This window comes from Hippocampus bargibanti, linkage group LG01 (assembly GCF_051943395.1).
Source record: "Hippocampus bargibanti isolate YZ-2025 linkage group LG01, ASM5194339v1, whole genome shotgun sequence".
In the NCBI taxonomy this organism is placed as follows: Eukaryota; Metazoa; Chordata; class Actinopteri; order Syngnathiformes; family Syngnathidae; genus Hippocampus; species Hippocampus bargibanti.
The window spans coordinates 19,165,215-19,178,721 of NC_142734.1; the positions used below are offsets into that span (position 1 = coordinate 19,165,215).

General features: G+C 45.7%; 1 protein-coding gene and 1 long non-coding RNA gene across 4 annotated transcripts in view; one reads left to right on the forward strand and one right to left on the reverse strand.

Annotated features, from left to right (window-relative positions):
• Positions 1 to 357: 357 nt before the first annotated feature.
• Positions 358 to 3,500, reverse strand: LOC148903415 (uncharacterized). Its single transcript, XR_016115726.1, has 3 exons — positions 3,385 to 3,500; positions 2,086 to 2,301; positions 358 to 801 (listed from the first exon to the last, which is right to left on the reverse strand). It is a non-coding gene; the product is annotated as an uncharacterized LOC148903415 (long non-coding RNA).
• Positions 3,501 to 3,703: 203 nt separating this feature from the next.
• Positions 3,704 to 13,507, forward strand: part of zeb2b (zinc finger E-box binding homeobox 2b) — a 75,832-nt gene continuing 66,028 nt past the window's right edge. The window contains exons 1-2 of one of the 3 annotated variants that reach the window (XM_089002199.1): positions 3,704 to 4,004; positions 4,925 to 5,071. In XM_089002199.1, coding sequence (XP_088858325.1) covers positions 4,999 to 5,071 — 73 coding nt within the window. In that variant the 5' untranslated portion in view covers positions 3,704 to 4,004; positions 4,925 to 4,998. Of the gene's footprint in view, positions 4,009 to 4,924; positions 5,072 to 13,507 lie in introns of all 3 variants that reach the window. The other 2 variants (XM_089002197.1, XM_089002215.1) reach the window with 2 other exon arrangements.

Consider the following 13,507-nt stretch of genomic DNA (forward strand, 5'->3'; position numbering starts at 1 on the left):
GCATCTTTTTGCGGCCGTCGAGTGGAAATGTGGGACAAGTTTCCTGCAAATGTACATTTGTTCCTTTCATGGTGTCTTTGTGTCCTGAGAGGATGTGCACTCGTAATAAGAGCATGGCAAAATGCAAATCAATGTTGAGATGAGAGCTACAACAATTATTCAAATGTTTGATTAATTATTCAGGGGAGACACTGTCAATTATTCATTGGGGCAAGCGATAAAGTTGTGTTTTTTTCCCACTTTGGAAGTAAAAAAGTTTCCTTGCGAGATCTATCAGACCTTGGAATCACAAGCTGCTTTTTTGTCACAAAACATCAAATTAAATATTTGCAATATTCAGTGACGTAACTGTGATGTGATGGTGAGCAGCAAAGAGACCTTCATAAAGTTAAGTCAAGTTGACATTGAAGGTCTACAGAGTGCACAATTGTGTCAAATTCTTTATTTACTCAATACAGCATCCGCAGCTGTGCAGCTGTTTGTTTCTGATTTTGTGTGCGTGGTATGTTTGATTGTGTATCTGTGTGGGGGGATGGGGGGTTGCTGAGGAGATGCTAAATCAATAGCTCTCAGTGCAAACATTTGTTTGTACCCCGGCTAGCTTGTTCTCCTTCTTGTCTGAGTGGGAGAGATCAGAAACAAATGTAAACTCTTCATTTTACATGTTGGAAGAGCCCTTACACATCACACGCTCTGGCTGTCACCTCCCGCTCTGTAATTGTCTGTCAATCTCTGCGCCGTGGCGTTGGCGGCTATCTGAGCCCAAGTCAGAGGAGAGATGCTCAGTTTGATGTTGCAAAGCTGGAAGAGACGCAAACAAGCACAGGGTGGGGGAGTGAGAGAGGGGATGCTTGAGTTGTGCTGTGGTGCATCCAAATGTCCGTCATGCTGGCCGCGGTTCTCGTCAAAAAATGTGGCCTTCAGAACCTGTGGAGTTCAATCAACATATCCTGGGTCAAACTCTCACCACTTTCCTTTTATAGATGCATTTTAGGTACTTGAGCTGAGGTACACATTTTGTATGAGGAAAAAAAATCACGGCACCTCATCAAACTAAAACATCAAATCATGGGTTTCAGGATTTTGACCTTCCATAATAAAAAGATCAAATGTTAGCCAGTGATGGAATCCCTGTTGTGTTTTTTTAGATGATTTGGTGTGCAGCCACAAAATATACAGTATATATATATATATATATATACAGATCCCGGGAACAGATATCTCGGTCCAGAAAAGCGCAGTGCTGGGAACAGCACAGATACTGCGCAGAACCCTCAAGCTTCCTGGCCTCTGGTATAGAGGACCCGAGCTAAAATGGGGGACAGACACCACCCATGAGGGGTGAGACGAGGATTTTTTAAAATATACATAAACCCATCAGGTTTATTTGCTGCAATTGTGTATGAAACAAGCAGACCAATAATTCATCTTGTAATTGCACTTTTATTATCAAATTAACATGTAGAATAAATATTAAAACAGCCCCCACACCCTTCACACCTCCCGCCCTCAATTAACAACATATATGCATTACCCTCACCCCCCTCCCCGAAAGGTCACACACACTTAATCCGTTTACACTGTGAATATGCGGCCCCACGCACAAGAGGCTGCGTGCGCAGGAGGAAGGCGAGGGGTACCACTTCAGGCCGGCGTGGATGAATGAATCTTTGGACGCGATAAATTCAAGTGCGCGTGCGGTCGCGCGCATTTTAAAGTACGACAACCGCGCCGCCTCGTTTACATGCAAATACCCCGACAGCAAATTGCGCGTGGCAATGATTCATCCAGGACCTGATTCACTTTCGACATGGAAAAGGAGAGCCTCACATTATTCCTACACACACACACACACACACACACACACACACACACACACACACACACACACACACACACACACACACACACACACACACACACACACACACACACACACACACACACACACACACACACACACACACACACACACACACACACACAAACACACAAACACACACACACACACACACACACACACACACACACACACACACACACACACACACACACACACACAAGCGTAACTGTAATATAACTTACCTGAGTTTTCACGGTAAAAAGTCAGCAATACAACGCAATAATAATGATAACAATAAAAACAAATAATAATAATAATGTTGCCAATTTTAAGAATCAATCTTAATTCTACATCCCCCTGTATAACCGTAATAATAATCGTGCATCTGGGTTTTCGTTGATGTAAAAACGAAGAGGTGGGGGGCTGATTGATGATTTAATTAGCCATCCAGTAGCGACCTGCAATAGGAAAGGACACAAAATAAGCCTTTATTTGCATAGCCAATCAACTCTCTGCATGGGCGGGACTTGTTCCATCCCATCTCTCTACCCCCCCCCCCCCGTTCTCTCTCTCTCTTTCTCTCTCGCCCTCTGTCTGATAGATAGAGAGAGATAGATAGAGAGAGAGAAAGAGAGAGAGAGAGAGAGAGAGAGAGAGAGAGAGAGAGAGAGAGAGAGAGAGAGAGAGAGAGAGAGAGAGAGAGAGAGAGAGAGAGAGAGAGAGAGAGAGAGAGAGAGAGAGAGAGAGAGAGAGACGTGCGCTCATGAGATGGTTGACTTCTTTAATAAATGTGAGGTTCATCCTCTTAAGTGGCCTCCAGAAGCGAGAATCACTCTAATAAAGCTCTAAAATGTCGTTGATATCCGCATAATATTCCTGCAGGGACTGTGCAGTTTCGCGGACACTTTATGTCACTTTGTGCTTTTCTCCGATCTTTTCTTTCTCCCCCTTGTATCTTTTAATGCCACAGAGCTCTTCTAAAATAGCTGTATATGCCACTGTACGAATAAAGTTAATCATTTTAGCGCCAGATCATAAAATTATATTTTTGCTTGATATTTATTGATTATCAACCGCTAAAAATGTGCTAATGAATTAAATGCAAATGATTCACCTCACATTACATTTACACTTGAGTTATTGCATCCAGTAGAACGATAATCTAGTAATTCAGATAAAAATAATAATAAAATGATAAACTACAAATGTTAGGTATCTGACACACGATTACAAAAATATCCACAATTAAAATTACATTATTTGTATTTAGAGAGGGGCACAAAAACAGCATTGAGAGTGAAACGGGTTGACTTTTTGTCAGCAATTTCCCATAGACCTAAATATTCCCACTCACAGCAAAACCGCGCATATGTAGCTACTGAATTCAATAAATAAGCGCACTGATCGCTTACATTTTACAGATAAAATCATCTTCCGTTGAATTTTGGCACATTTTAGCGATCATTTCCGAGTAAGAACACTCACATTATGTCTAAAATACCAGGTGTAAATAAAAATTTAGAAATAAGAAGAATCCTTACGTGCAACTGCGGCCGGTGTGGATGAGCTTCAAGTTTCTCCCTCTCGCACACACGCTCACACGCGTTACATCCACACACGCGCACAAACAACCACACGCACATGCGCAAACTCCGCATGGATATACTGTAGTTGGTTGCACTGTGCAAAAGAGGAGGACGGAGAAAGCGAGAAGAGCAGGAGGGGGCAACAAGAGCGTGTCGGAGGTGGAAGGGGGTGAGGGCGGTTAGGGTGGAGGAAATTAAAAAAAAAAAAAATAAGTTGAAGCCAGAGGATTCACGTTTCGCTCCTCTCAATTATCCCCTCCCGTGAAGATAGGTGGCGTGCGTTTCAGGGGGCTTCTTCTCCGTGTGCACTGCAAAGAAAAGGAGGTGGAAAGAAAAAAAAATGTCATTAGAAGAGGCGGAACACGTCAGTCCCGACCCAGGTTTGTTTCCTGGAGTGGGTTTAAGACATCAGTTGTAAACCTGGCCGAGCAGGACGCGTGCTCCCTCCTTCCTCCCAAACCACTAGCAGACTTTATTTCCAAGGTTTTATTATCACCGCTGGACCGGAATCCGCTCACCGCCGCGCTCCGGTGTCATCGGACCAACACAACTGTTTTTTTCCCCCCACACAACAAGTAGGTACGTTCCTTGCACTCTCGCGATTTTGTGCGCACTCCAAACTGACATTCCCCTACATCTGTGCGCCTCACTTGGAATTTACCTGCGCAGGTGGATGAGTTGGTTTGGAGGAGGGAAGAAAAAAAATCCATGCATGCGCAGAAGCGTCTGGTGGAGTCTCCTCGTAGCCGGTCCCGGGCGCTCTTTGCCCGGCGTTTTGTTCAGCGACCGGACTGCGCTGGTCCGCCCGCTTGGTCCACTTTGTTACCCACTAGTGGCAAATTGGAAAACAAACGACACAACCTCTTGTTCCTTTCTACTTATTGGCACATATTGGATCTGCTGTTCCTGCAACAATCTTTCTTTTCATTAGTTTGTGCGCAATTCACACATTCAGCGCGTCCGCAAATACATTTCCTTTTTCGTATTTTTCTCTTGCATGATTGTAATTGAGCTGGAATTTCGGAAGGCGTGTGTGCGGCGCAAAAAACAACTCGCAGCAATTTGTTCAAAGTTCCGTTATACCCCCCCTGCGTGGCTGGGAATTATTCGCCCGTGTGCACGTCCGTGGATATCAGTTTTTTCATCATGTTTTTTATTGCCTAAAATAAGATTTATGAAGGGCTTTTCATCCTCATTATGGAGTTTAAACCCCGATACTAACTCGCTGTTAATTTTAACACCCACAACTAAAATAAATGAAACAAACTGTCTAACTTTTCGCATTTAAATTAAAAAGTTGGAGGGGTGGGGTCCATCTCCTGTTAATTTATCATCACTTGTAGTCGTGATTATCTCAAAATTATCAAGAGTCTCTGTTTTTATTGTTAATAATATTTTGTCAGCATGTCCACCAAAGTTTGTTTGTACGAGTGTCTTGGCTAACGCCTTCGCGGCTCTTGTCTGTGTGCGTGCTGGTGTGTGTGCGTCCCGTCAGAGTCAGGCGACAAGCTGAATCCACGCGTTGGGGTCCATGCAAGCTGCCGTCTGAGCCCACGCGCACACTTCTAAATGAGGCAGGAGATGATGGCGGATGGGCCCCGGTGCAAACGGCGAAAACAAGCCAACCCGAGACGGAAAAACGGTAAGAGAGCGTCCCTGATGATCCCCCCCCCCCAGTCCGGGCCGTTACTCGGCGACAAACACAATGCGTTTGAAGTCTCGTTTGCTTGTGTGTGTGCGTGCGTGTGTGTGTGTGTGTGTGTGTGTGTGTGTGTGTGTGTGTGTGTGTGTGTGTGTGTGTGTGTGTTGTGTGTGTGTTGTTGTTGTTGTTGTTGTTGTTGTTGTTGTTGTTGTTGTTGTTGTTGGGGGAGCGAACTTGAAGATGTTGGAAAGTTGTGTTGTGTGCCGGCGGGCCTTCTGGCTGGGACGAACCGGTCCTGTGGCGCAGAGTCCGAGTCAGGGGTGGAATGGTCACCCAGTTGTGGCTGATCCCCGGACACGCGTTTTCGCTACAGTGCGCGTATTGGTGTTGGGTTTTACATCTTCGGCAGTTTTTGGCATTTGTTTTGTCTCATTTTTTTTAAATAAATACAACGGACACCCAAAGCCACGCAAAGTTCATTGCGTGCGTTCACAGGGGTGACGGTTAGAAATACAGGACTTGTCATCTAAAGTCGGACACTAATTGGCGCGCTGGAGGTGCACATTTATCGCTTTTCTTTATCCATTTGAGTGTACTCTTTCCCACAAGAGGAAAATGTGCTGTGACATTTCCTGGCCCCGTTATTCCTGATTATTCCACACGTACACACAGTGCGTTTGTACGTGCTTGCGTGAGAATCTGCGCTCGTGCGCCTGTGTGTGTGTGTGTGTGTGTGTGTGTGTGTGTGTGTGTGTGTGTGTGTGTGTGTGTGTGTGTGTGTGTGCGTGTGTGTGTGCGTGTGTGTGTGTGTGTGTGCGCGCGCGTGTGTATGGGTGTGTGTGTGTGTGTGTGTATATGTGTGTGTGTGTGTGTGTGTGTGTGTGTGTGTGTGTGTGTTTGTGTGTGTGTGTGAAATATGAAGGCTGCCATGCAGCTGCTCAGACGAGCTTTGCATTTTCGTTTTAATTACTACAGACTTGTTATATTTGCATCATATTTTTTAAAGCAGTTCCCCCACGGATTCTTTATCTGTATCAGATTTCATTTATTGATTTGTTGGAATGATGGTCTGCAGACAAATTATTTTTGTTCTGAAAAGCAGCAGCTAAGCTTAAAATATTCATCTATGAAAAAATAATAAAAGCAGATTCAGAGCTTGTTTAGCAGCAGCAACTGTTTACAAAAATAACCTACCCAATGTACAAAAATATTTAAATTAATTTTCACACAAATAGCACATATTTTTTTAATTGGCTCCAAAAATAGTTCCATCGCATATTTTGAATGAAAATAATACATGACATGTCTTTCCCTGCTTGATGCTCCCCCACCCCCTTCACTTCCAAACCCCCCAACACCCCTTTGGGAATGTTGAATCTTATTGAGGCTTGGCCGCTCTCGCTGTCCTCTCCCTGTCGGCAGCGAAAGGCTAAACGGGCCGGTTCCTCAAGCCTCCTGAGAGACCAATTGGACCCGAAACATGATTGTGAAATCTTGTAGCCTGTTTGGATCTGACTCTGTCGATGAGTTCTGTTTTAATTTATTTTTCCTGTTTGCGGTGAATGTGATCAATGTTTTCCAGCCATCCAGCCAATTAGTATTAATGAGGCCTTTGCTCACTAAGTTGTCCAAGCGATGACATTCTCCTTCAGATGACTGTTGGCCTTCAGGGCTGGAGGTGGCACACGGTAGCGCTCTCTGGCCAGTGTGTCATGTGATATTTAACCACAGCTCATCACTGCGTCCTGCATGTCTGCACATCAAGAATATATACCAAAGTAACATGAACGCATCGCGAAAGTTTGGCCTTGGTCAGGTGTGGCTCTTCGGATCTGATGCCAAGCCAAAGTGTAATCTCGCTTGATTTTCCCACCAGACAGCAACAAATCTTATGATAAGCCAGCCATGTTTTTCCCCCATTTTAAATCCTGCATTAACCGCATCTGAGCCATTTCTGATTTCCTTGCATGACCTTTAACCTTTGAGTGTCAGGATGTTTCCTTGGAACTGTACTCAGATTACATAACAGCTGCAGCCCAGTAACGCACTTTACATGCAGTCTGTATTACAGTGCGTGTGTGTGTGTTTTGTGCGTGTGTGTGTGTGTGTGCGCGTATCTGTGTGCAAGCTTTGGGTGTAACACAATGCCATATTTGTGCCAGTCCAAACAATTTGTCCGTTGCTATTATTTCACAGTCTTTTTAATGTTCTGTGGGAGAGAACCATGACCGTTTGGGAAGGATTGTGAGAAGGGGGATATGGGGGGCATATGGGAGTCAGAGAAGGTGCTTCCCCCCTCCTCAAGGTACAGGGGAAGGGAAGGAGGAGGTTTCGCAGGCCGCTCGCGGACAATTGATTGTCAGCGGTAATGTGTTTCATTTACATGTTTATACCTTCAATAATGGCGGGGGGTTGTCCGCCGTGCCATTCAGCGCCGCCATTCCCATACGGGTCGCCAATTGTGTGCAGCCTTCCACTTCTGATGGCTTCTTCTGTGCACAGAACTGTTTCACGGCGCATCCGTGTTGAAGCGATTATTGTGTTTGAGCAAGGGAAATAATTACGGCGAGATGTTCTAGTGGGGGGGGGGGGGCAGTAACGTGGCGGCTTTTGGTCCACATAAATGCGGCAAGGCGTCTTCTCATACCTCAGTCAGCTGCCTGAGTCTAAATAAGCAGCAATCACAAACATTCCGCATAAGAGGTCAGATTTATCCCGCCACGACCAGTGTGACTTCTTTGGATTTGTTCTTCCCTCGCCTGCGGCTTGCAAAAATAACTCTAAAATGATATACATATGACGCACATATCTGTTCGGAATGACATTGTGCCACCAGTGTGACGGTCTTCTTCTTTAACATTCATTTTTGTCATTTAAAATTGTTTATCTCCTTTTTTGAGTTTGTTACTTTATCATTTTCCGAACTATTATTTTTTCTTAATCGTCATATTTTTTTATGTGCGTCCCAGTTGAGCAGGCATGCACATTTGCTTACACCTTTGACAAGACACATAAAAGCAGACAGTGCGGCTTGTGGTTGTGGGGACACATAACAAATCTGCACGCACGCACACACATATTCTCCTTAACACATACACACAAAACACGTACTTACACACTAATGATCATATCCTCCACCCTGGACATTGGATAAAACATTTTCATCCCTCCTCCTCCTCATTCTCCAAAATAGCCAAGAAAAGCATTTCCCCATGTGTTTTATTTTATGTCTTTCCTATTTGTATTTATTTATTTTGCATGTCTCGACCACCGCGCTTGTGTGAAGACTTTTTTTTTTTCCCCGTCCGCCTGGCGGCCAGCGAACACACACTCGCAGAGGCACCGGCGGGCCAGACCCCTGACACGGCGGGTCTTCAGAATGCCTTAGGTACCATTTCACTTTGGCTCACATCAATGCTGACCTGAATGCCTTTCATATCTGATCCGCCGCGTCTCTCCTGGTAAACATCCCCCGGGGGGAGAACAAAGAAAGGAGCTCCTCTTCTGCTGCTTCTTCTTCTCCCTCTTAATCACAATTCAGCCTCTCTCGCCGCCAGCACCAGGGCTGCACATTTGCATTCAGCATCAGAAAGGGGGCCGAGATGAAAAGGGGGGGGCGAGGGAGGAAGATGAGGGAGGAAGGGGTGGCTGCTGGAGAGAAATAACTGGGCTGTTTGTGCTTGTTTGTTGCCGGTCCCTTGGTTACAAGCCTTTTATAGCCTCCCTCCTTTCGCGGGGGCCCGGGCCCCTCCTGACACACAGATAGTGTTACGAGATGGCATGCTCGCACTGTTCGTGGACGCTGGCACTTCTTAAGAAGAAGCGGTGGGCTTGTGCATCCGCGAGCAGGTGTCGTCTCGTTCTTGCTTGCAAAAGTTTGTGACCTGCAAACAGAGGCAGGTGTCTCACAAGCTCCTTGTGTAACTGATATCTTTATCGTGCACCTCCCAGGCGGGATGGATGCAAATCTTCAGCAAAGATGGGGAGATTTGGGATGTGGGTAGGGGAGGGGGGCAGCATGTGATATGGATTTCTTTTTACCCTTTCTTTTCCTCACACAGAACTTTTTCACCCTTTTTGGTTAAGAAGAAGGATTATCGGTACACCTTCCCTCCCCCTCATCCTTCTCCTGGCCAAGCTGCGCAGGATTTAGGCAGATTTACTTCAGCAAACACCTTTGGACACTGAGGTGGGGGTAGGGGGGTGCTTGAAGGAGAAAGAGTCTGTTTGCAAAAGGGGCCTTTTGTTCTGAAAGGTTCTGGATAATGCCTTACCAGGCAGCCATGATATTAACCTCTGCTTTAGAAGGACAGGGTGGCTGGTGTCAGGGGAAGGTGGGGAGGGCGTTGCACTTGAAAAGGGGGTATGAGGGTCTCACGTACATACACATGCAGTCAGTGCCAGAATTGGGGAAAGTGGCGGCTGGGTGAGAACCAGTTGAGATATTTGCAGTTGTGATCTCCTTCGGTCGCCGTGACCACGGCGGGCATACGACTATGCGGCTGCTTCTCATATTAAGATTCCTGAGCCACTTGACATGTTATCGATGAGTCCTCTTTGCCCGCCGTACTTCATTTAATGCTTCCTTCTTTCCTGCTTTTCCCGTCTTTCTTTCTTCGTGACGAAAGCAAACACAATTGTAGACCTCAATGGTCCGGCAAATACCTTCATGCTTGTGTATGCACGCCATCTTTAATGCCTCAACGCGGCACGACAATGCATTCGCAAATATCACGCCTCATTTGAGTCAAGTGACAAGTCTTTATGAAGGTCATCCGGCCTGGCTCATCCCACCGTTTGCTTTTACTATGCTGCTGTGACACATCCTACCGGTGATCCTGCACTTGTTCAAAAACCTCACATACTTTTTTTAGGTGCAAGTTTCCCCATTGTGGGACTATTAAAGGCTTTCATATTCTGATGGTTATTGAACCTACAGAATTTATCCATCCGTCTGTCCATTTTTTTATGTTTATCCTCACAAGGGTACACTCTGAACTGGTTGCCTGCCAATGGCAGGGCAAACATTTGCCACGAGAGAAGATTTACTGTGTTCCATTAACCTGACATGCATGTTTTTGGAAGGCGTGAAGAAACCAGAGTACCTGGAGAAAACTGACGCGGGCACTGGGAGAACATGGAAACTCCACATTGGGAGGCCGGATCGGGTCTTGAACTCACGACCTCTGCACTGAGAGGAAGCTAAGCAGTCAAACAGATTCCAAAAGCCAAATAAAATAGTTTTTTAGAACATGCCACCACAAGTCAATTTTATAACTTCGTTACTAAATTTTCATTGACAGAGACGCGAAAAGATGCATCCATGCACCATCACTGTGTTTTCTTAGCAAAACATCACCTCAATTACTGTCATGATCTGGTTGGCGACCAACGGGGGGCGCTGTTGGCCCCGCCTGCACCTGCACAGGTGCTGGTCGTCCCGATCAGATTGGCGACCAACGGGTAGCGACGTCAGCCCTGCCTGCAGCCTTGCAGGTGCTGGTCGTTTTAATCACTGACACTTAAAAGGACACCCGGCACGACCATCCGGTGTTGGTTCATTGTTTGCTGCAGGTTTGTTGCATGCATTGTGTATGCTGTGCATGTGTTTGTTTAACCTTGGTTAACTTTTACTTTTGGTCTTCTTTTGATACTTTGTATTTTTTCTGTTCAGAAGATTTTGATGTTTTACATTTTGTTCCTGCTGATTTTTTCATTTTAAGACAATTTGTCAAACAATCTCCTGCTCCCTCCTGCCTGCTTTTTGGGATCCGCACCCACCATCACCACCTCGCAAACCGTGACAATTACCCATACAAGGAAGGTTTCTTTTTTTGTGTGCCACTGTTTCTCTGGCTGCGGAGACTGTAGAGTTGGAACATTTATGCAGACACATTTCGAACATCATCCACACACACGTGCGCACAAAGAAACAATATTTGATTGTTGGCATCACTCGCGGCAAGGTCAACAGCTCATACACCAATCAATAAGCGATCCGTCGAATGAAGTGAGGGCCTCCCCTCCCCAGCAAGCTACCTTTAACACATTGATAGAACATGCCATTTGAAGCTGGATTACTTTGCTCCATTATTCACCGGCACTCTAGCTTGCGAGCCACCTCAGTGCAGCACCCCCACCCCCATTACCTTTCTCTAACGAGGGTTCGCCTGCATGCCCTCACATGGAATTCAGATGGGTTATCGCGCTTTAATTGCGGCCGATTGCCAAGTGAGATTAACAAAATTAGGTCGTTTTTGCGGCTGCACACATTCTTCTTGCTTTCATCTCGCCACTGATCAAGCGGCTTGCTAACCGGAGGTTGCAGTCAAAAGAGGAAATGGTCAGAAATTACACGCGGCATTTCTGTTATTCAAACATACATTTAACCTCTGGCATGAGTGAGTCAAGGGGAGATGAAACGTGGATTTAAGGGAGGCGGCACTCTTTGCTTTAAATGTCAGCAGTGGCACAGCACATGGACATGTGGAGCAAAGTAGAGCGTGGAAAAAAAGTCTGAGAGGAGAATTTACGTGTTAATAGGTTCTGACTGGATAGGGAGCCCCCTCCCCTGAACGCCAAATGTCCCGCTGCTGTCAGCGGCAGATGTCAAACAAACACCTCCTCAGGTAGCAGGGGGATAATCACGGCGACAGGCCTGTCTACCGCTGTTCTGACAGGCGGCTCAAACTGACACGGCAGAGGAGAGGTTGCACCTCTGAGGAAGTGTTTCAACGCAACGTGTTTGATGCCATTAGGATACCGTTTGATGTTTGTGTGGCCGAGCAAGCGATGCGGACTTATCTGCTGTTAGTTAGTTTGATGTCTCATGCACGAGACTTACAGGTGGTGTGAGTTAATTGCAGCGGTATAATTGCAGCGGTATGGTCAAGATCGTGGAAGGCACGGATGACACCTGTGCCGGTGGTTCACAACCTTTAATGAGCCAAGTCAAGTTTCCCATGATAAGAAATCTCATGGCACACCGCCACATATTATCCATTCACAAAAAGTGGACAATTTAATTGCCACCTAGTGGAAGAGTGGCTCATTGATCTGCCTGTCTTGATACATCACTCGCATAACTAGATGGCATTCTGGAGCTCTGGTGCAGCCGTCACAACCTGGAGCTGAACACGCTCAAGACAGTTGAGATGATGGTGGACTTCAGGAAACATCCATCACCACAGCTACCCCTCACACTATCCAACTGCCTGGTGTCAACCGTTGAGACCTTCAAGTTCCTGGGAATCACAGTCTCCCAGGACATGAAGTGGGAGGTCAACACCACACTCTATCCTGAAAAAGGCCCAACAGAGAATGTACTTCCTGAGGCTGCTAAAGAAGCATGGCCTGCCACAGGAGGTGCTGCAACATTTCTACACGGCTGTCATCGAATCCATCCTGTGTTCTTCCATCAGCGTTTGGTTCGGGGCCGCCACAAAAATGGACAAAATCCGACTTCAACGGACAGTTAGGACGGCGGAAAAAATCATTGGCACCGCCCTACCCACTCTCGAGGACTTGCACACTGCAAGAATCCAAACTAGGGCGCGGAAAATCCTACTGGACCCTCCGCACCCTGCCCACCACCTTTTCCAGCTACTCCCCTCAGGCAGGCGCTACCGATCCATGCACACCAAATCCAGCAGACATTTAAACAGCTTCTTCCCCCAAGCCATTAACTCTTTGAACTCTTTCAACAGTAGCCAAAATGGAACTGTATAGTGCCACTTAGCAGTTTTTTTGACAACGATACTAGTGCAGCGTGTTCTACCGGAAACAAATTCCTTGTGTGTCCTACATACTTGGCAATAAAGATGATTCTGATTCTGATTCTGATTCTGAAGATAACTTGCTTTGGAATAAATACATTTTGGGATCAAGCAAGGGATATGTGATCACTACCTGCAGTATACCTGATGATTTCTCATGACACTGTCATGGACAACAACCAACTCCCAATCTATATGCACCCCCAGTCATGTCCTTATCGCCCGACATTCCACAGATAAATTGGACTGTGTTATTCTTACGACTTTACGACCTCTCAATATTGAGGATACTACATGCATACTGGATTTGGGGTCATTTTATTGTCCCGTTAGATCGCTGCTTGATGATGACCGCCTCTATTTCATGTTCCACACACCAGACAACAAACAAAATTTGATACAGCCTTTCAGTCTGTTGCCCCCGAATTGAAGAATGCACTTCCTTTTCAGCTCAGAACTGATACACCACCTCTCTCTCTCTCTCTCTCTCTCTCTCTCTCTCTCTCTCTCTCTCTCTCTCTCTCTCTCTCTCTCTCTCTCTCTATATATATATATATATATATATATATATATATATATATATATATATATATATATATATATATATATATATATATATATATATATATATATCAGTGACGTGCGGTGAGGTTCATGTCTG